Source organism: Gymnoscopelus braueri (genome assembly GCF_963280865.1).
Source record: "Gymnoscopelus braueri genome assembly, chromosome: 6".
Classification (NCBI taxonomy): Eukaryota; Metazoa; Chordata; class Actinopteri; order Myctophiformes; family Myctophidae; genus Gymnoscopelus; species Gymnoscopelus braueri.
The window spans coordinates 49239903-49263936 of record NC_137607.1 but is presented as its reverse complement, the minus strand read 5'-3'; the positions used below and the strand labels follow the sequence as shown (position 1 = coordinate 49263936).

Genomic DNA, 24034 nt, shown 5'->3' with positions numbered 1-24034 from the left:
ATTTCTATACAGCTTAAATCTGAAGTATACCCATAATGAAGTACAGTAGTACCACCAGCCAAGCAACACTGCTGCAACTGTTTACATGATGTGGAGCGTAGCGCTACAGAGCTACACTATTTACCCTTTGCAGTATTTCTGCAGACTGAAAAACAATGTACCTTAAAATTGACTTTTTCGCTCCACTGATTCGAGGGAGATAATTTACGATGTGCCAGTGGTGTAGAGAGTGCCCTCCCTATGTGCTATGAGCACTGGGATGTTTCACAGAGTGCTGCAACAGCATGAATCAATGGTGTTTAATCAATAGCAGGCGAACACGAACCAAATTAATATTTCATATGACAGCCGAGCCATATGAAACTAAAGCACCATGAATAGATTTCCTGCCAAGTTCAGATCCTTGAGGTATTCCAGAATGTATTTTACTTGCGCGACTCCGGGGGAACAATGGTGAACATAGGGGACAAATGGATGGCATTACGCAGTAATCAGATCTCACGTGAGGGACGTGAAAAGTCACTCACTGACGCCGAACCTTCACCCCAACACTGTCTGAACTGGATATAATATTCCCACAATATCAACTACTGTACATATAAAATACTCAAAACCTTCAATTAACAACTATATCTTACTAATATGTCAGTGTTATTTGGCAAAAAAAATTACCAGAAAAACAAAAAAACATACTAAGTAGAAAAGTGCGCTTCTCGGAGTAGAAATCTCTGCGAGGCCGGGTTGCCTACACAGGGTCTGTGTCAGTCGGACACAGACATCAGTACATGAGGAAGCTGAGGGGGGGGGTTAGAGTTTGTACGAAAGAGGGTGCAACTATTCGCGTTTGTCGCGTTTATGGGCAAAAGTGAAAGGGGATGGGGGTGATTGGATGTTGCATTAAAGATATACATATGCAGTATTCGAAATAAATAGAATCCGGCCACAATTTGGTGAGTGTAACTAGGCAAACGATAAGTCATTGTCACATGACGCACAAGAGCATTTGTGCCCAATTTGGTGGAAAACAAAATCATGTTTCTGCAACAAAGAGTGATTTGTAGAATTTGTGGTGCCTCCCATGGGTGGACGTTAAATAGCTTTTGGCTCTGTGTTGTTGGCCCCTCAATGTGTGATTACTATTTGGGGCAGATCGGATCAGTTCATGATTTGTGGCTTTTTTTGCAAAACGGGCCCCTACCGCAAGCCAATCGTATCCAATCGGAATGGAATCTGAAAAATCTGACAGATACATCTTAATTACTCCAGAGATATTGTGTACTGATTTGAGTGAGTTTTAGACCATATCTGTAGGAGTTGTAGTAAAAAGCGTTTTTTGAAGAAAACGCAAAATGGTGGAAAATCTTGACAGGCAGAAATGGGCGGGGCATATAGGAGAGTTGTGTCAGGAATAAAGGCGGTTACACACCGGCGAACTCGTTCCGAATAATTAAAAGACGCTTTTTTCGCTCCGCGAAACTGACAAAGCTTGCATTGACTTTATAAGGTTTTTAAAAAAAAACGTATTATTCGCATGAAAAAAATCTCCCCGGTGTGTAAGGACCTTAACTCTTGAGTTATAGGCCAAAATATGAAGAGGTCTGTTATAGTGCCACCATGAGGCTGAGTTGGAAAAAAATGGGGAGGAGGTTCTTCCTTAAGATATTTACAGTAACACAAACAAACATACAAACGGACTGGGGCAAAAACATAACCTAATCATAAATTATTATCACTATTATTAAAAAAACATAATAATAGTAAGGAAGACAACCAAACTTGCCATAGCGTGAACTAATGCCTGATTTTATACTGCCACATTGCATCCCGACCTGTTGTGAGCTTGTAGATCGGCTATTTTCGGTGCGCAACACCAGCTCACAGTCACACGACTAAGTACAAATCAGGCTTAAAAGGTTTTCACAATGTCTGGGTATGTGTGTATGCGTGCATGTGTGCATGTTTGTGTGATGAAGACTGCAGGAAGAAAAGGGAGAGGTCAGGCGTGCTGTTTAGTGTGTCTGACGGAAGAGCCATGTCCCTGAGAATGGCTTCCTCCAGACTGCAGTAGTCGTCATATTCCTTTAAGCTCTCCTGTTCCATCTGTTCCAAAGACTTCTCCGGCACGATGGCCTCCTGCAGAGAAAAGCTGAATCAGTTATTACTTATCTTAACCACTTTCAACCTTGCTTCCCTATTTTGGGTATGTCATGCATGACAAATAGGGGATTTTTTTCTTTTTTCTTTTATTTATTCAGGGGAGCCCATTGAGAGCAAAGCTCTCAAGGACGCCCTGATAACAGCATCTAAAACAAATGAAATACATACATAATGAAAAACCATAACAAACATTTGAATCAAATTACGATCATCACAGATACAAATAAATATAGTGTTACATGAAACAGGTGCAGTTACTATGCAATGTGTCCTCAAGAAGTACCCTAAATGTTTCTATTGAGACCAATCGCAGTTTCACAGAGTCCTGAAGTTTGTTCCATTTGTGTGGAGCATAATACATGAAAGCAGTCTTTAGGCTTAAAGGGATATTTCACTTTCAAAAAAACTTTGGGTCATTTTATCGTCTACTCAGGCTTTTGTGAGCCCCCCAGACCGTTTTTAAGTTGCTTGATTCAGTATTTAGATATTTGATAATCATTTTATCAGACACGCCCCCTTCCTATACAAACCCATTATAACTTCAAACTCAATTTTTAACATGTTAGATTCATCAATAACACCCGTCCTTGGTTCTGGTGACTCACCCTGCCCGCCTAATACGTGAGGGGGCCGTGTTTTTTCGATTACTTTTTCATTTATTTAAAAAAATAAATAATTGTGTTTAACTTTTTTCATTTTCCCAAAAATATATAAAAAAATAAATGAAAAAAGTTATCGAAAAAACAAAAAGGGCAGGGTGAGTCACCAGAACCAAGGCCGGGTGTTTTTGATGAATCTAACATGTTAAAAATGGAGTTTGAAGTTATAATAGGTTTCTATAGGAAGGGGGCGTGTCTGATAAAAATGAATATCAAATATCTAAATACTGAATCAAGCAACTTAAAAACGGTCTGGGGGGCTCAAAAAAGCCTGAGTAGACGATAAAATGACCAAACGTTTTTTTGAAAGTGAAATATCCCTTTAAGGGTAGTTCACCCAAAAAAAATAGATTTTTTCGTTTTTGTCCAAAAAAATACAATTTGATGACCGGCAGAGTCTCCTACTGAGTCTCCTATTGACCGATGACCCGGTCATCAAATTATTATCTCAGGAATACGACAAAGTCCTTTTTTTGGGTGAACTACTCCTGCACATGACATTTTTGCCATTAGAATATACTGGAAAGACAATTGTGTAATGGCTACGTTATACAGTACTCTGTCAGAAGACTCACCGAAAATAGATTTTCAAATATATTGAAGTTGAAAATTATATTTTCAGTGAGCGACATGGTTGGTTGTCATAATGTGTAGGCCTACAAGATTATGGTAACAAGGTTGGTTCATGTTTGTTTTCTCTAATTATCACTTTGTCACAGCTGGAAAGGACAAATAAAATAAATGCACAGAGGCAGACAAATACACACTCAAGAATTGTAACCAATTCTTGAGATGCAGTGCATTCAATTCTGGAATGTCGTGTTTGTTTGAAATTCCTGAGCTGTCTTGTTGTCCTCATAAAGAATTTGACCTCATAGTTAATTAGTGCGTTCACAACTTCAGCTGAAATTGCCAAGCTATAGTTTGGAACAGGAATGAATGATTGCTGTTTTGCTTGAAAATACGTGCCTTTACTACTCATGTTCAATCATATTGTCAAGATATGTGAGATAAGTAACTCTCATGCCTTTATTTCAGAAGACCACAAGGAAATTAACAACCATAGCAATGGGAACAAAAATAGAACCTGTGCGAATGTTTTCTAAATAAGACACACCATCACTGTTTTCACGTGTGTGCCTAAACAAAGCCTGGCTAAAAACACACATCAAGTTTCCAATTGCTTCTAAAAAGCTTATAAAGATATACAGTACACCTCCTTGGTAAGATTTCCCCTACTAACAATACTTTACTCAAATGAATAGACAGAGATACAAAGAGGACATACATTTCATACCAAAATGACAAAAAACAGCATCAGCATTATAATGTATGCTGATAGTCATCACAGACTTTAAAGGTCTGAATACTCCCATGGAGATGTACTGTAGCCTCGGTTGGTTTAAAGCCAAGCATATCCCTCAGATAAATTATCAGGCATCAGCTGTCGATAACCACGCTCTCCATAGTACTGAGCTCAAATAACCATTTGAATGAACTAGAAGTTCAGAAGATTAATAATAGTAGAATAGGCAGAATAGGCAGCATAAAAGAGTTGGAGCATGGCACATCTCCACTGGGAGAGAGTTCCACAGGGTTGGGGCTGCCACACTGAAGACTCTGTCCCCAAAGGGTTCGCTATCACTTTACTCTAATGCAGCCTTTAACTCTTTGACTGCCAGAGTATTTTCATAAAGTACTCCCCCAGTGCCAGCAATTTTCGTGTTTTTTTATTTTTATATTTTGAATTTTTCTCATGAAAATAATTTAAGGACACATAATGTAAAGACCCAGCACAAATCCGCCACTAGAGCGCAGCACATGACAGCTTTGATCATGTCGTTGGGTCTCTCTCACCCTTCTTCATAGATTAGACAAGGAAAAACATGAAAACGGATGTGACGTCCCCCCCATTGTTTTGATCAGCGAAAATTACGTTGTGATATACGACGGCGATGACTGATCGTCACCCAGACCATAGATTATAGAAGAGAAACTGTCCGTTTGTCCGTCATACCGTGTGAAAGACCGTTTATTTACCTATTTTGGACGAAAATGACTGGGGAAAAGAATCAAAAACCGGAAACGGAATCCAGGTCATGAAACCGGATGCAGATGTCCGTGAAGTAAGTGGAACTCGAGAATAACATTGAATATTAAGCAGCATAGCGCAATCAGAGATTAAACAATGAACGCGCGTCCAGCGCGTCGAGCGCGTCGACGGCCAACTGGACAAAGTAGCACTTGACGCGTTATCGCGTCGTCCGCAGTCAAAGAGTTAAGACCAAAGATTATATTATTTTTCATTTTTCCCAATTTGGTCTTTATGCCAGCTCCCATTTCCCCCACGTACTGTGGTCCCTATACTGCTGACCTCTACACTGTTGGGTCTTGGGGAGCGTCACGATTGATGACCTTTATCTGCTTGACCCAGTACACGTACATGTGGTGAACCGCTCATCTAAGTAAGCATATTGATATGCGTGATACGATGACCATCAGCTACTTTATCAGAGAGACTGACGTCTGGGCACAATGACACAAGATGTTTTATTCTATCCTTGTCCTTGTTTTCATATCTTCTGGTCACGTCATGTGTCCACTGTCCAATACTAGTCTCTATGTGTGTATTAAACTTCAGAGTCGTTGTGATACTGCCTGGTGTCGTCATGTTTCTCAACAGAAACATCACTCACCAGCCTTAGTTAGAGGGAGACTCTTTAGGGACCATATGGTTGGTCAACCGATATCACAACAAGGAGGGTGAAGACGACCACATTTCCTCCAATACACGTGACATCGCCCAGCCGTGTCTTTTCACCTGACAGCAAGGAGTTTAAAACGGGAGGACTAACGCATGCAGAGGAACATGCTGTCCTTCTCAGTTCCGCTCCCTACTGACCAGGTGCCCCAACAAACCTATAGGCTTCCCACCCGTGAATGACGGTCAGTTGTGTTCGTGCCTGGCCAAGCTGGAGGGCACCGTCCTAAACATGAATAACAGTCTCTCCACGGCGGTGGGCAGGAAATGTTACTCCCTGTGCCACCCGAGCGCCCAGAAAAGACAACACTTAACACATGATAATCGCATGATTGAATGGGGAACGCATGACTTTGGCTATTCAAAAATAGCAGATCTACAAGCTCATAGCGCAGCAACGAGTACCGCGCGATGAGCTTGTATCTGCTACTTTTGAATAACCAAAGAAATCTAAAATGACACAGATGCGTTCCCGGGTTGAATGGGTGTTAAGTTATATCACAACACCATAATGGATCAATTCCATTTCTCACCGTCTTCTTTCGGACTTCCTCAGCCTCCATGTGCCTCTTCTCCTGGGCCCGCATCTCCTTCCTCTTACTGAAATACAGCAGCCTGTCCACGTCCTTCTCAAAGTACTTACTCATACTCAGCTTCTGCAATGCAGAGAGAGAGAGAGAGAGAGAGAGAGAGAGAGAGAGAGAGAGAGAGAGAGAGAGAGAGAGAGAGAGAGAGAGAGAGAGAGAGAGAGAGAGAGGAGAGAGAGAGAGAGAGAGAGAGAGGAGAGAGAACAGTAGCATCAAGAGCAAGGTCTGCATGTGCTGTAAAAGTAAATGAGATCAGGACAAGGACGCTGATACTGCATTCACTTTACTGGCGAACAAAAGCTAAAAACAGAGTGGCCGGCGGCTACATTGCTGCCGAGTCGCCGAAGCGTGAAAATGACTTGTAGCCTGTTGACTTGTCGAGTGTGAACGCAGTATGACGCAGTAGAAAACCAAAATACAAAAGTTCTGTTCAAAATTTATTTTAATTACACCTGCAGTGGTTGGTGAGTGCTGATGGCATTTCACCGCTCTTGTTCATATCATAAAAATGCACGGAATCTCTGTACGCACGTTCGTCTGTAATTCGCGTATCTCGAGAACCGTTCGACCAACCGAATTCAAATTCCGTACGCATGCCGCAGGCGACCCGCGGGAGTGCAGTGCCCGGCGTCGAGTCGGTCGGATAGGCGGTTTGTCCAGAACCACCAGAAAAGGCTCTGGCCGTGGCCCAAAATAAGCCAATTGATTGCCATGGCAACCCCAGCCTAAGCTTTATTTGGAATTCCCCAACCTGCCATTTGATTAGTTATAGTCAGTCTTAGTTTTCACAGTCAGTTTGCACTCTGCAGACATTCTCCACAGACGTTTACCACTGCACCAGGACTTTCCAGAACTGCCCGATATCCCCATATATGGCCATACCCATGTATGGATAACATCAGGGCTCTCCATATAATATATAATATGTATGTATGGACATGTATGGACATAAAGGGGACAAGAACACACAGACACAGATATAGAGAACTCCATATATGGGCATATACAAGGGACACAGACAGTTACAACGGGTACTCTGATAACGGGTATAACAGGTACCGCTTAACAGGGTGAGGCATGCATTCCCAACTTGCATCGATCCCGAGTAGGCCAGTGCGTTAACCCATTCAATCCAGGAATCTCTGTCATATAAGATTTATTTGGCTATTCAAAAATAGCAGATATATATTATATTTGTGCTTGTAGATCTGCTATTTTTGAAAAGCCAAAGACAACTAAAATGACAGAGATGCGTTCCCGGATTGAATGGGGTTGAAGTAAACCTGCAAAACATGACTCTCCCTCTCGTACGGTATCATTCTCGTACTCTTCGTCGTCAAGAGTTTCAGGAATCATAATCTGTTATGGGCGTCTTTAGAGTGAAACAGGAGGGGATTGGAATGTCTAACCTCATTACTGGAGGGTCTGCGGAGGGTCCACGGGATCTCAAGTATGTGGAGCGTTCCAAGTTCATCGGACGCTGCCAGGAGGTGCTGCTTGGCTGTGTTAAGACACGCACGCACGCACGACACACACACACACACACACACACACACACACACACACACACACACACACACACACACACACACACACACACACACACACACACACACACACACACACACACACACACACACACACACACACACACACACACACACACACACACACACACACACACACACACACACGCGCGTTGGTGAGGGTATCAATGATGATGATTTTCATAGCCCCAGCAGAGGCAAAGAAAATTAGGTTCAGAGGCACCAAGGACACAGGAAGGACTCACAGGAGACGATGCAGGGTTTGATGCAGGTGATCTTGACGGGGGAGACGTTCTGCACCTGCGAAGGCTCGTGGGTCTTTTCCAGCAGGTCCCACACCTCGACGTTGCCGTCCTCTTTTCCGATGAAGAAGACGGCCGGTCGCGACTGGGACCAGTAGCCCACCGTGCACATCTTCTGTGAGCACGACGACCGCACGACCGGGCCGACCTGGGCGAAGAGAGAGGTTATAGAATGTCATATCCATTCAGGCTCATGAAATGGGCTCATGAAATGTGCTACCCATTTAATCTTCTACGTCTCCATGCAGGGTCAAATTACATCAATGGCTTGGAATCAATTTAATTTAAATTTGACCTTGGAGGTCATGAGGGGGTGATATTTTAGAGTGGCGGCGGGTCTGAAATCTCTTGTTTCTGTGCTTAGAAGTCGTGCCAGGGTCAGTGGTTCAGATGCACTGAAATGCGATGCTTAACGTTACTTGCGGTCAGTTACTGTCGTTACCGTGACTCCCTCCTTCCAGATGGCAAATGTCCAGCCGCCAACTGTTAGAATGATGTCTTTGAAGAAGGGCGATCGCCGCACGGTGTTCACCGGCCCGTCGTGGATATTGAAACAGCGAGAAGGCTTGGCACCTCGGAAAGAGACAGAGACGAGCAACCGAAAGGTAGACACACAGACAGAAAAGAGACTATAAAATATATATATACTGTATAATTCCACACAAAACCCTGCACAGACGGCAAATAAATCACACTGGTTATGGACAGTAGTATTCAAGAGTGAATAAATCCACAGACAAATGGAGACACAATAAAAACACAATATAGACAGAGAGGGAGAGAAAGAGATGCTAGCTGTGTCTATTGTCTACTATACAGTCAGTGGTGTATAAAGTAACTAAGTACATTTACTCAAGTACTGTACTTAAGTACAATTTTGAGGTATTTTTACTTTACTGGAGTATTTCCAATTTCCAGTACTTTTACTTCTACTCCACTACAACTCAGAGGCAAATATTGTACTTTTACTCCACTACAATTATTTGAAAACTTTAGTTACTAGTTACTATATAAATTATTACAATATAAAACATACATTAACCACTTTAGCCTTATTTTATAATTAGGCAATTTGAAAATAGCCGATCTACAAGCTCACAACGCGACGCATCGCGACGTGTTGTGAGCTTGCATATTCAAACATTTTAGTACTTTTACTTTTGGTACTTTTAAGTACATTTTGATACCAATACTTTTGTACTTTTACTCAAGTAAATATTGAATTCCGGACTTTTACTTGTAACAGAGTACTTCTGCATTGAAGTATTGATACTTTTACTTAAGTTAAACATTTGAGTACTTTTTCCACCACTGTATACAGTATGTGTTGATCAATGTTAAAATGTGTTGATGGATGGTGCCATGTTTGTGTACCAGACACCCTGGCACTCAATGTAATGACATTTAGTTTAACTGGTCAAATAAGAAGTGCATTTTAAGGAAGCCTGTGCCGTGCAATAATGTAATTTCCCTTGGATGCTTAGAAGCTATTTTCTCCCATCATTAATCACTAATCGAGAGCAAAACATGCTGAGAGCAATTCATTACAAAGAGCGATTTACCTTCTATGTCCAACTACTGTAAATCACCCAAGTACCCAAACTGTGTTATGACAAGAGGCAATTTATAATCACATTCCTTTGGCATTCTAAAGCAACATGAGGATATTGACATAATGATAGTTATATTAAAAAAACGGAGTTTAATATTCAGGAGACAAGGTATTTCCAGTCAATGGCTTGTTTTATCTCTAAACTGTAGCATTTTTGTGGGCAACCATAAATCAACTGTCTCTCGGTGAACACTACAGGTATTGTTGGAGTCTCCTTACTAGATGCCATTGTGAAAATTACATGGGCAAGATTTCTGGGCATTGATTTCTTTCAAAACAGTCTTTCTAATTGACTATATGCCCCAACTTTTTGGCTCAATGTATTTTACATGTGTTTTGGGACTGAATATGATTGGCAAAACAAATGTGAAATGCGTTGTCATTTTCAAGGGACAAATGTTCTCATGAATGTTATTTACCTCTGTAAAAATTCCAATCTATGGACCACCACTACCATTAATAAGTCCTGCATACTCACTGTACAGTCTCCCTGTGTCATTGTCTTTCTCCAACTTCCAGTCAGTGTAAACAAGCCCGCCTTCCTGTTGAATATTAAAATGTAAAACTTTAGGATAAACACGATTTATCATTTTAAAAAGAGACATCTTTAAACCATCTGTATTTACAAATGTAGTATGTAATCCCTTTGATTTACTAATAGATATAATGTTGCATTTGTGTTTATGTTGGGTCAAGTACTACTGTATCTGTTAGATGGCTCAGTCAGTATATAAACAAGCCAAAAGAGTTTAACTACAGCTTAATGTTGTGTAACACGAGCTGAAGCTGATCTTATTGAAGGGTCACCTCAGTCCCGACATAGAGCTTGGTGTTGATGTCTTCCAGAGGTTTCAGTGTTTTGGCTGAGGGCGCTCTGAGCAGACCATACTCCGGGACCACCTCTGACCTCTCTGCATACAGGTGGGCCCTGTCTGTTAGGGAACATGTGACAGGAGGCAGCAGGGCATGAGGTCAACATAGTTTAACAAATGCTCTTTCGGTTTAGGTAGAAATACACAGATTTTACTTATGTATTTGTTAGTTAGTCAATGGAGACTTCACCACGAACAATTAACACAAGAAATGGGACACAATAACCATTTATAACTAACTATTTTTAAAAAAGTGCAATATTTAACCCATTAAGACCGGGAACGCATCTATGTCATTTTAGATTTCTTTGGCTAACATTTTAGTACTTTTAATTTTGGTACTTTAAGTACATTTTGATACCAATACTTTTGTGCTTTTACTCAAGTAGATTTAGAATTCCGGACTTTTACTTGTAACAGAGTACTTCTACATTGCAGTATTGATACTTGTACTTGAGTAAAACATTTGAGTACTTTTTCCACCACTGCTGTGTTGTGACAAAACTGACTCTGACTCTGATTCTGAATAGAAATCAGGACTGTCATTTGACCATCAGCAGCGAGAACAGAGGGGAGTAAGGGGAGGAGGTGAAGGCGGGGGTGAGGTGCGTAGTACTGGAAAAGCAGTGTGCAGGAGGGGGGGGGGGTGAAGAGGGCGGGAGAGCTATGGAGAGAAGGAGGAGGAGAGGCAAGGTAAAGGTGAACGGTGAGGGTCAGCGGTGAGAGAAGTGGCCTTTTCCCCTCACAAAAGCCCTACTGTCTGTCAGGGACAGTGTGGCGGGACAATCCGTTCACACCCCCTTATCAGCGGGGCTGCTCCCGAACCACATCCCACCCGGACTCTGTTAGATTAGCTATCAGAGGTCAGATCACATGACCCCCATACCACACACTCTATACAGACACTTTCCCTGGTTAAGATGTGTAAAGATACCAAAAATACAGCCAACATAACAGATACAACCCACCTCTTTACGAATGTTTTTGTACTGTACTGTTAACCACTTAAGCCCCATATAGAGTACATCGTTGCACGATGAAGAGCAAAAATAGCCAATCTACAAGCTCACAGCGCGTTGCAGTGCGATGCAGATCAGCTATTTTTGTTATTAAAAGAAATAATAATAATAATTCACCTATAATAACATGCCCAAAATACGGTTGCCGGGTTTAAAGTGGCCTGTTGCAACAGCCTCTAGAGGGGCTGCTTGGTGTCTAAATGTTAGCATTAGAAATCTTTAGCATTAATACTGGCTGTCGTTGGCTTTCATTTTAACTGCTAGTGATGGTTGAGGGTGCATCATAGCGCACAGTACCGAGCAAGATGTTAAGTTATATGTCTCGCTTATGGGGGAGCGTCCCCTGGCATGATCACTGAAGCATTTATTGTACACTTCCAGACACTTCAATTGGCTGGATCAAGGTCGCACCAGGCCACGTCAGCAGGGTACCACCCCCCTTTGTGCCAAATAAGGGACTGCCGTGGCCCGGTGCGTTATTAAAAATGTCCTTCTCGCAGATATCATTTGATAGATATCGTGCCGGGTGGGAAGCAGGGAGGCGGGTGGCGTTTACCAACATGAGTCAAATGTTCTTAAGTAGCACAGAGGTTTTAATCACAAAGGGATTCATTAAAAAATAACATCACACCGCCCCAGGGTCACTGAAAAATGCAGCAGATTTATTGCCTGAGTAAGTAAGCATATTAATTCTATAACTGCCAGCCTCCAAAGCTTTGTTTATGGCAGCAGACCCTCAGCCAGACAAAGGCAGGTCTCTTCTTGACCAGCCGAGACACACAGGAACATCTTTTGGCCCCGAGGGGCCTCGAGTAGCATATTACAAACAGCTGACAGTCAACAAGGCTAATGCTCCACGACTATGAGGGCCTTGTCTGGTAGGTATTACTTAATAAAGTGCTATGAAACCAAAGGAGAGACGAGAGCGGGATAAGAAGAGAAAAAGTGGACTTAGGGCTCTGCTTCACTGATCACGGAGCTCACTGGTCCAAAGCAGAATCCAATACAGGGTATGCACACACGCTTAGATCACGCACACACACACACACGCGCGCACGCACGCACGCACGCACGCACGCACGCACGCACGCACACACACACACACACACACACACACACACACACACACACACACACACACACACACACACACACACACACACACACACACACACACACACACACACACACACACACACACACACACACACACACACACACACACACACACACACACACACACACACGCACACACACACACACACACACACACACACACACACACACCTCTGACAGGGCAGGTTTGTGTTTGAAAGTTCCATTATGAAAACATCTAGTCCCGTCTCTCATTTCTGCTATGTATTACTTATTTTTCAGAATGTTTCAACACAGTAGGATGTGTGTGTGTGTGTGTGTGTGTGTGTGTGTGTGTGTGTGTGTGTGTGTGTGTGTGTGTGTGTGTGTGTGTGTGTGTGTGTTGCTGAAACGTGTTAAGGAGAAAGCAGGAAAATAAGTAGAAGTAAATATACAATAGACATTAATGCAAGCTCAGCCAGACCTGGATACTGTAACCATCAAATTAGATGTATTTTGATTCTGATCATCTGCATTATAGACCTACGATATGCAGTACACACAGTATGTTGAGGTATTGTGAGTGTGCAGACAGAGTGTGTGTGTGTACAGAACAAGTGTGGAACATACACTGCATGGTAGGCTGATGAGCCATTTCATGACATAATTGTGTATTCTTTTGTGTCATGCTGAATACATGTTATTGTTGCACTCAAGTGTCACTCAAGTGTCAACCCGCCTGGCATTGTTAACAATGTTACAATGCAGCAAGCCATCTTTCTTATTTATGATCTAATCTCTGTTCTGTTCTGGTGGCAGGACTGGTAAACTGGAAGTGGAGTCATTCTTTCAAAAATGAAACCAATGCCAACTTTGAAAGGACTTTCCTGCCCGACTTCACTTCTCTCCTAACACAGAGCAAATCAGAGCACAAGATGGGAAATGGGTTACACATCACCATTTGAAGCATAGAGAGTATGTGATTGACGCACGTGTTTCAATGAGATGAGACGGAAATGTACAGAATGGAGGAATTCCCATCTGTGTGAATACTTTAGAGCAAGAGCAGAGGTGGGAGAAGGAGACACATATAAACACAAGAAATTAACTCTCTCACCTGCATTGGTACCTGTATGACTGTCACAGCTGTTGTCTTCCAGGCTGAATTTCAAAGGGCTGTATTCCCCACTGTTATCAATCTTTGGCAGAGCAACCTATAGCAACGTGATGGAGATGAGAAGAGCAATTTTAACACCTGAAGTATTAACAGGCACACGCACGGCATACATGCTCACTCACACACAAAAAATCATTGTGTCAGGTTGAACAACTGCAGAGACAAGTGTCTGCTGTCCCTGAGAGAAGATCAAAACCACTATCTGAGCACCCGTCAGTCCAGAAACAGTCTCCATACATAATGCATGTATACATAATGCCAGCCATGCGTGCATAAATGCACGCATGGCTGGCAATGCGGTCCGCCAAATCTTTGTGTGATATGATTTTTTCTTTTTTACATTAACCACTTGAACCCTGGCATCACTTTTCTAAGTAGAACTTTAGCCAAAAATAGCAGATCTACAAGCTCGCGCGAGGCGTTGTGAGCTTGTAGATCTGCTATTTTCTGGCAAAAAGGTATAGGTGTAGAGGGAAAAAAGAGCAGACCAGGTAAAAAAAATAGTTTTATCTGAAACACAATTTTATACAATATAGAGGGGGTCCCTGCTTCATATCTCTCTCAGCTAGGGGGTCCTTGGCCTGAAAACGTTGAAGACCCCTGGTCTACATCATACCCGGACTAGTGGTTTCCAGGTCAGGTCCAGGTGTCTGAAGGTCTCGGGGACACCATGGGGATTCTCCTGGATCTTCTCCTCAACCCTCTGCTTCCTGTCTGTCACTGGGGTGGCTCTCTGTGAAGCCCGGATGTCCCAGAACATCACACAGCTTCAGGACGAGAGACATGGAGACATGGGGAGGAGACAAAAAGAGACACAGGGTGTCAAAGATTTAAAAAAAAAACTACAACAACCAAAAAACTACCAAAAACAACAACGACTGAGAGCACACAGAGAGGGCATGACAGAAAACAGAAAGATAAGAAAGATGACCAGTGGTGTAAAGTAACCAAGTACATTTACTTAAGTACTGTACTTAAGTACACTTTTGAGGAATTTCTACTTTACTAGAGCGTTTCCTGTTTTCAATACTTTTACTTCTACTCCACTACATCTCAAAGGTAAATATTGTACTTTTACTCCATTACAATTATTTGACAGCTTTAGTTACTAGTTACTTCAACCCACTTCAACCCATATATTTCGGCCATTTGAAAAAAGCAGATCTACAAGCTCACAATGCGTCGCGATGCGACTCATTGTGAGCTTGTAGATCTGCTATTTTCAAATTGTTTGTATGCATTTTGAACTTGTGAAATGCGACATTCTGCACAATGAGTACTTTCTACTCTTGGTACTTTAAGTACATTTCTATACCAATACTTTTGTACTTTAACCCAAATACATTTTTGAATACCTTACTTTCACTTGTAACAGAGTATTTCTACATTGCAGTATTGATACTTTTACTTAAGTAATGTGAGTACTTTTTCCACCACTGAAAGATGACAGAGAGAGAGAGACAGTATCTGGCCCTCATACATGAAGACAGATGATAATGTTTCAATCAGTATAATGAACAGGCATACTTGTACTTCATAATTCAAATGCAACCATACATCACTTGCATTAGTTGTGAGGCTGACAGGTCTTCATATGATCAATGTTTTCTTACCAGTCAGGGGCGCAGGTGACGAGTTGAACACATACATTATTCTTGTTCTCGACTGGTACGCCCATCCTTGTCACCTATAGTAAGAGATGGAGAGGGTTCAGGAATCAGCAAAATTGTAGCACTAAGTGATGTCAGGCATTGATAAGTGGCGGACAAGGCTGTTGCGTAGATTTATGTAGCTTTAAGGTTCCTCTGGAGGGCACTTGTGATGATTGCCTTGTTTTACTTATACAGATGACTGTCGGTGTGTTTTATGACTCCTTGATGGATGACAGTGTAAGCCACACGGTGACAGAAGAGAAGCTTTTTTATGAAACTCACTTGTTTCAAAATCCGTATCAGCCAAACATCTCAGATCAGAGGTGCTTTCATTGCAGTGTTGATTTTGACAGCAAATTTTGATTTAGTTTTAGTCATAGTCTTTTGAATAAAATTCCATTTAGTTTTAGTCATATTTTAGTAATGTATTTTGGCGGTGCCTTGAAGGCGTCATAATGGCTGATTTTACACTTGGTTGCATGCTGAAAATAGCCGATCTACAAGCTTACAACGCATCGCAGCGCGACGCGTTGTGAGCTTGTAGATCTGCTATTTTCAGAGCACAACAGCAGAGCGCAACAAACATAAAATGACTTGTCTTTTAGTTCTACTGGATCTCTTCTCCACTAGTCCCTCACTAACATTTTAGTCTAGTTTTTATTTGTTGACGAAATTGTCAATATATTTAGTCTTATTTTTAGTTTTTATTTAGTTTTTATTTAGTTTTTATTTAGTTTTTATTTAGTTTTTATTTAGTTTTTATTTAGTTTTTATTTAGTTTTTATTTAGTTTTTATTTAGTTTTTATTTAGTTTTCGTCAGTGAAAAAAGGTAGTCGACGAACAATTTTCGTCATAGTTTTAGTCGACGAAATCAACACTGTTTCCTTGTCATGTCATGCTGTAGAAACCACGATATTTGGAAACACTGGAGTTTTGCACACCCTGCAGGCGTGCGGTTCAGTAAATCCTGCTCAAAGCTTGTTTGTATCTGTTCTCCGTGGTTGCTGCGTGCACCTCACTGAGCCTAACAAGTGAAAGAGCCTGGTGATAATCACATGTCATATTATGGGTTTCATGACATGTCACTTAATCAGTGGTCTCGTCCAATACCATCTGTCAGTGTCTGTCAGAAGATTAATGTCAGAACTGACTCCATGTGGTATTTTGACAAGGAGCACTATGTCAGCAGTGCCACTGATGCCTATAAGGCATTTCGAGTCAGCCTGTACATCAGAGCATGACACAACACATACAGCTATCTACTAACCAACCATCTTTTGAGACGATGAAATGACCAGCATTAAAAAAAAAAAAAAGATTTATGTTGAAGAAAATCCACATTTGTTTTAAAATAAAAAACAACAGAAATAGCAAATCAACAAGCAATGTGATGCGTTGTGATCTGCTATTTTCGCTATTTGTCAAATGAAGAAGTAGTAGAAGTATAGGGCTTAAAGTGGGTTAAGAAAATGCAAATCGAACCCTGATTATGACCATGTTCATGATGATCATGTTTTTCAATTCCAGTTATGTTCCATAAAGCACACTTTGGTGATTCACACATATTGTTCCATTTCCCAAACCACATTCCTTCTCAGTGTTGTATCGCCTATCGCCCACTGGCTTCTCACCTTTACCCACCTCCTTTCATGAGCCCGCTGGCACCCCACCTTCTGTCTTTACTGTTTACGGTCAAGGGGCTTTTAAGCCTGGTTGGATTACAAACACTGGAGTCATTATTCCAAAATTAGATGGAGAAATCATTAGGGGCCGATAAGGGACCTGAGCCTTTCAAGTCAAAAGTGTTTTACTATCAGCGAATGAATTGGGTGTGAAGGCTTAAAAGCATCTGTTATGTGTTGAGTTGCACTTGGTGCTTTGGAGACTTTGTAAAAGTGTTTACTAGAGATAATGATAAGACAAAGCCAAGTGGGCCTGAGATCAAGAAATCACTGAACAATGTTTTCCAATGTTCACCAGGATGTAGAAGCAGCACTAAGTAGTCCTACAAATAAGACGCCTTATCACTATATATGTTTTTATACTCGAGAGACAGTCCAACAAAAAACTAAACGGACAGAAGAACATATTGAGAGTTATCTAATGCAGTGGTTCTCAAACTTTTTCGTGCCAAGGACACCCAAATTGATATGTATTTGGCAGCGGACCCCCATCTCAAAATATTTTGTTCCAGGGACCCCCAGAAGCAAAGATTTGTGTTAAAAATGTTCGCCTACAAAGCAGATCCTCCAATTTGTGAGCAGTGGCTGTGCATTGTGGAGAATATATTTGTAATGGAGAAACTAACTCATGAACTGAGATTGCAAGAGACTCTATTTCTTGAAAAATGGGAGAAATGGACTGAATATAAAACCCAGCAAGACGACACCACTAACAATGATGGACATTCATGAATGGACTGGAATATGATGCTTGATAATGTGACATATGAACCCATGCACTGTGACTGTAACTGAAAATGTGCAAATAAAAATTAAGTTTACAAAAAAAGATTTGCACACAATTTCACGATTTTTCAAAAATAGCAGATCTACAAGCTCATAGCGGTGCCGCGCTATGAGCTTGTAGATCTGCTATTTTTGAATAGCCAAAGTATAACATATGGATAAAGGGGTTAAAATGATTGTGACGCTTTATTGACTAATTTTGCTGGGGACCCCCTGGTACCCCCCCCAAGGACCCCTGGGGGTCCCCGGACCCCACTTTGAGAACCAATGCTCTAATGCTACTGTAACATTCCATTAATGACTCACGCACCAAGTAATCAGAGTTCCATCTAAATATTGCTCCCTTGACTCTCCAGGCCCCCTTCAGCCCTGCTCCCCTCCGCTCCCATAAGACCCCTGTACTGTGTACCTCAAAGGTCTCCGGCAGCCATTGGACATCGGTAATTGGCGCTTTGTGACTGTTCTCGATGGCAGAGACGGCACTGTAGCGCACCGCAGGGGTCTCACTTTCTCTCTTCTCTTCAAAGTCCTTCTGGGAGGGGGCAGACACAAAGGATGCAGTATATTGAATGTTACAGCATGGATGGAGAACTCTGACAATTACAGTCCTAAAATAATAATAATAATAATAACTTTATTTATATAGCACCTTTCAAAAACAAGTTACAAAGTGCTTTACAATAACAACAGTTAAAAAATACAATACAAATCAGACATTAATTTCATAAATAGTACAGCAATTCATAATCTAGGAAAAAGCAGTGCGATAAAAGCGAGTTTTTAGAAGAGATTTGAAAGAGGACACTGAGTTTGCCTGCCTGAGGTCCCCAGGTAGTGAGTTCCACAGCCGAGGGGCCTGAACGGCAAAAAATGGAATTCAGAGAGAGGCTTCGGTACAGCTACCGTGTACCGACCCCACCTTCCTCATCATGTTTCCATATTAACCACTTTCAACCTGGCGTTTGGGCATGTCATTATAGGTGAAAAAAATACAAAATATCAAAGCTTTTTAAAAATGCAGGCCACATCACATCGCAAGTTGAGTTGCTCTTTTTGCTGTTCATCATACGACAAAGTAATGTATATAGGGATTAAAGGGATAGTTCACCCAAAAATACTTTTGATTGATTAGTCACCCCATAGAGACTTTTTGTTTTTGTCACATTCCTAAGACAATAATTTGATGACCAGCGGACCGGTAGGCAGCGGTTCCGGTAGGAGACACAAAGGAGACTCTTTTTGTCTCCTACCGGAACCGCTGCCGGTCATCAAATTATTGGCTTAGGAATGCGACAAAAATGAAAAAATTACCATTCATGTCTCCATGGGGTGACTAATCGATTAGCCTCGGGAACCCATGCCTTTTTTTTTGTTTCAAAAGAAAAAAAGCCTGGGGTAACATTGCAGGAACTGTGGCCTAGGAGTGGGAGTGAACCTTGTATTTTCCTAACCAATCAGAGTGCAGAGGGGCGTTGCTCAAAATTTGGTGACGTCAGTGTTCTGTGCACAGCCCGGGGGGGGGGGGGGGAGGCGGGGACATAGATTGGTGAAGCAATAGGGAAGCGGCGTTGTCTCCCAGCGCTAGGTTTGGATCCGCCCCTCTATGCCTTGGAAAGCCTATAGACCATATTCACACAGCGGCCGTGTTGCTATTAAGTCAATGAAGTGCCACCCCGGTTGCCACGGCAACAGGGTGGCACTTTCAATGTTAAATTCCAAAATGGCCACCGTGTGAATATGGTCTATAGTTCCTCCAGCCTACTAATCAATAGAAAAAAAGTCATTTTGGGGGTGAACTATCCCTTTAAGTCGTTAATACTGCCGAGTCTGCAGCAGCTTATTCTGCAGCTTATTCTCTTTCAAATAGTAAGCACAATTGCAATGAGAAAAAAACTAAAATAATTTATTTTTACAACTGATTCAAGTGTTTGCTCCTTCAAGTGTTTAACCTGTGAAAAGAATCAAAATTCCAAATAGTTTCTTTCCAACAAGACAGGTACAGTATAGCGCAAGCTGCAATCAGCCTTGAGGCTTGGAGTGAAAAGTGGGATTTCTACAATGGCCACATTTATGGCACTGCCACTGTCGTGTGGAAAAAAATGTCAAAGAGCAAGCCAGTGATGGAGTAGTTTTACTGTAATCTAAGCACAACTATTACACAACGTCAAATTCACTAAGTGGAAATACCAGCTCAGTCTTTTCCAAACAGCGTCCTCTTGTTGAAAGCCTAAATCTCTGCATGTGATTCCAGTTTGTACTTTGGCTTCTGCTGTCACTGTGTCTGCTTCTCATTAAAAGGGATCACTGGCTAGTCAAAAATCCACCCTAGCGCACTGGAATTGGTGCTGGGTATTCGTGTGCGTATATTATATTTTGACCGCTAGCTGGGCCAATGCAGTGCACCTGTTGTTTGATCTATCACGTAAAGTCAGTGGGAAACAGAACAGAAATGTACCCTAGGCTTTTCCTTCATCTGATAAGTTAGCAACAGGTGCCATTGGAGAGCACCGCTCTGCCGCGCTCGGGCGCCAAAATAATGGCTTTCGGAAGATAACAACTGCCCACTGTTTGCACTGCAAACACACAGGGGTGGGTGTGTTGATCTGATTTGCCCATGTTATCTGCCCGTGGGACAGCACATTATGGGGGGAGACAATGGCCTTGTGCAGCAGCTGGACAACGTGGGGGCAGATGATGTTGACTCCAGGAGAAATGAAGAGCAAATAGGGGGGGGGGGGGCAGAGAGAATGGAAGTGGTTTCCAGTGGTGGAAAGTAACTAAGTACTATACAAGTACTGTACTTAAGTACAATTTTGAGGTATTTGTACTTTACTTGGGTATTTTCCAAATTCCAGTACTTTTTACTTCAACTCCACTACGTCTCTGAGACAAATTTTGTACTTTTACTCCACTACGATTATTGCGAACGCAGTGGAAGGAGGCGCGGCGAAGGCGCGCCTCCGCGCAAGTGGAGCTTACTATGAAACCGTGCTCGGGTTGTGTCTCTCTCTCTCTCTGTGTCTCTGTGTGCACTGCCTGTGTGCAGCTCCTCTGAGATAAGTAAATGTCCAATTTAGACGTACCATACATCAAATGAAAGGTCTTGGAAAACTGAACACACCTGTCAAGGTTGCGTTTAAGCCCGCCCCTTCCCCCGGAAGCCACGCCCCGGAGAAGGCTCCTAAAAACTCCCCATTGAAACCCCATGTTAAATGAAAAGTGCCCGAATCGCTCCGAAACTTTTTCTACCCCCCCTAAGTGGGGGTCTACGAACAAATACTTCGGGCTCGGATTTTGGCTCCGCCCCCCGGAAGTGGGTGAAACAGGCACTTCAAACACTTTGTTGAATTGTTCAAAAACATTCAAAGTAATTTTTTTGTGAATTTGTATTTTTCTAAGATGCTCCTTGTAACGCAGATTTCTTTTGTATTTAAAAAAAATTTTTTTACTGGTTACTTTTTTTTAAATATTTGTTTTCATTATTATAATTTTTTTTGTGCGTTCGCTTACCGCGTTCGCGCGTCTTACTTGTCTTAAAACTTTAGTTACTAGTTACTTTGTAGATTTTGATTATTATTACAAAACATACATTAACCACTTCAGCCCTATATACATTTTGTCCATTTGAAAATAGCAGATCTACAAGCTCACAATGTGTCGCATCGTGACGCATTGTGAGCTTAGAGATCTGCTATTTTCAAAAGATTTGTATACAATTGAAAACTTGAAATAGGACATTCTGTATAATGAGTACTTTCACTTTTGGTACTCTAAGTACACTTTGAATACTTTTGTACTTTTACTCAAGTAAATTTAGAATTCCGGACTTTTTCTTGTAACAGAGTATTTCTACGTTTCAGTATTCAGTAAAAAATGTGACTACCTTTCCCACCACTGGTGGTTTATGTGTGTGTGTGTGTGTGTGTGTGTGTGTGTGTGTGTGTGTGTGTGTGTGTGTGTGTGTGTGTGTGTGTGTGTGTGTGTGTGTGTGTGTGTGTGTGTGTGTGTGTGTGTGTGTGTGTGTGTGTGTGTGTGTGTGTAGACTTTTGTGTGTGTGTCTAGACACACACACAAATTCTGTGTGTGTGTGTGTGTGTGTGTGTGTGTGTGTGTGTGTGTGTGTGTGTGTGTGTGTGTGTGTGTGTGTGTGTGTGTGTGTGTGTGTGTGTGTGTGTGTGTGTGTGTGTGTGTATGTGTGTGTGTGTGTGTGTGTGTGTGTGTGTGTGTGTGTGGTGGGGGGTGAGCGAGGCCAACGAGGAAGATGGGAGGCAGACGAGAGACGGTGAGACAGCAGGGAAAGTGTGCCAGAGGAGGACGAGGGAGGAGAAAGATGGAGGGACGGTGGGAGGTTGATAAAGAAAGCGAGAGAAGAAGGGAGAGACAGCTGTTCCAAAGCAGAGGCAATAAAAACACACACAAAGGAAACGAAGGGCTGGATGATGGTGGCATATGTGTCTATTTAAGCACAGCGGCCGGGTGGAAGATGTCAGCAGTGGTTATACAGTAGGCTCTGAGGGACAGTATTACGGAGGGCCGTCTGGGTGGTGCAGCGGCCAGTGGTGTGAAGTAACAAAGTACAAGTACAAGTACTGTACTTAAGTACAATTCTGAGGTATTTTTTACTTTACTGGAGTATTTCCATTTTTCTGTACTTTTACTTCTACTGTACTCCACTAGGCACTCAGAGGCAAATGTTGTACCTTTACTCCACTATAATTATTTGGAAACTTTAGTTACTAGTTTGCAGATATAGATTTAGATTATAAAAACATACATTAACCACTTCAGCCCTATTTTATACATAGGCTATTTTCAAACATTTTTGTACTTTAGCTTTTGGTACTTTAAGTATATATTGATGTCAATACTTTTGTACTTTTACTCAAGTAACATTTTGAACACAGACATTTTACTTACTTAACTTAACGTAACAGAGTATTGTTATATTGTGGTATTGCTACTTTTTACTTAGGTAAATATCTGAGTACTTCTTCCACCACTGTGCCTGGGGCACATGTCATGCACTTGTGATAGAAAGTCACTGTCATGTAATCGCAATGCTGTGGGTTCGATTGCGGTAAATATTACCGCTTGTCAAATTTCATCCCCTGACTTTTCTCCCACCTTTCTGTCTTTCTGTCTTACACCACTGTATTATACCATCTAAGGCAGTGGTTCTCAATCAATGGTCTGGGGACCACCAGTGGTCCTTGCGAAATTAGTTAATATAGCGTCACAATCATTTTAACCACTTAGCTTTGGCTATTCAAAAATATATATATTTTTTGTATCTTGAATATGTGTGCATATCTTTGAATGTATATATATTTTTAAAGTGAACATTTTTAACACAAATCTTTGCTTATGGAGGTCCCTGGCACAAAACTTTTTCAGATGGGGGTCCGCGGCCAAATGTATATCAACGTAGGGGTCCTTGGCATGAAAAAGGTTGAGAACCACTGATCTAAGGAACATGAAAAGTAAAAATAAAAATACTGATTCATACAGGGTTTACCGACCGTGACTATTATTACATGCAATCTGTCAAGCAGCTGAGCTGTTTGGATCGTTGGCATTCAGATAATCATACATGCAAGAAACACACAACCACTGGTGTTGTTGTTGTTTTACTTGAGGTTTGAAGTCTAAAAAGTAACTAGTGACTAAAGTTTTCAAATAATTGTAGTGGAGTAAAAGTACAATATTTGCCTCTGAGATGTAGTGGAGTAGAAGTAGAAGTACTGAAAATTGAAAATACTCCAGTAAAGTAAAACATCTCTCAAAATTGTAACTAAGTACAATACTTGAGTAAATGTACTTAGTTACTTTACACCACTGGTTATTAATACTATTAGGCTGCCTGTAAACTGTGCTGATAGGAGTGATTACGACCCTCAAACTACAAAGTAGCAGAGATGAGGCACGTGGCCATTAGTAGTGTAGTAGTTGTGACAGCTGTGGCTGGGCTTGAAAAGGACCATCAGGCCACTGCCTGCATTCCCCTCTAATGAAAGGCTGGGGCTGAGGAGAGAGAGACCAGCGGGTATCATCAACGCTCCCTGTCATACAGCACCTTTTGGAAAGCACAAGCCTGTCCTTAACGGTAAATATACCAGAATTCAAGTCTTTAACTCATTCCAACCGGG

At 41.7% G+C, this 24034-nt stretch overlaps 1 protein-coding gene across 1 annotated transcript in view; it reads right to left on the bottom strand.

Moving 5' to 3' along the window:
• Window positions 1–1830: 1830 nt before the first annotated feature.
• Window positions 1831–24034, bottom strand: part of dnai3 (dynein axonemal intermediate chain 3) — a 44913-nt gene continuing 22709 nt past the window's right edge. Inside the window, exons 12-22 of the mRNA XM_080430628.1 lie at window positions 18298–18420; window positions 15381–15454; window positions 14384–14534; window positions 13708–13804; window positions 10433–10557; window positions 10104–10167; window positions 8456–8586; window positions 7957–8161; window positions 7574–7665; window positions 6111–6233; window positions 1831–2133 (exon numbers count right to left, since the gene is read on the bottom strand). Of these exons, the coding sequence (XP_080286754.1) occupies window positions 1918–2133; window positions 6111–6233; window positions 7574–7665; window positions 7957–8161; window positions 8456–8586; window positions 10104–10167; window positions 10433–10557; window positions 13708–13804; window positions 14384–14534; window positions 15381–15454; window positions 18298–18420 (1401 nt within the window). The 3' untranslated portion in view covers window positions 1831–1917. The remainder of the gene's footprint in view (window positions 2134–6110; window positions 6234–7573; window positions 7666–7956; window positions 8162–8455; window positions 8587–10103; window positions 10168–10432; window positions 10558–13707; window positions 13805–14383; window positions 14535–15380; window positions 15455–18297; window positions 18421–24034) is intronic.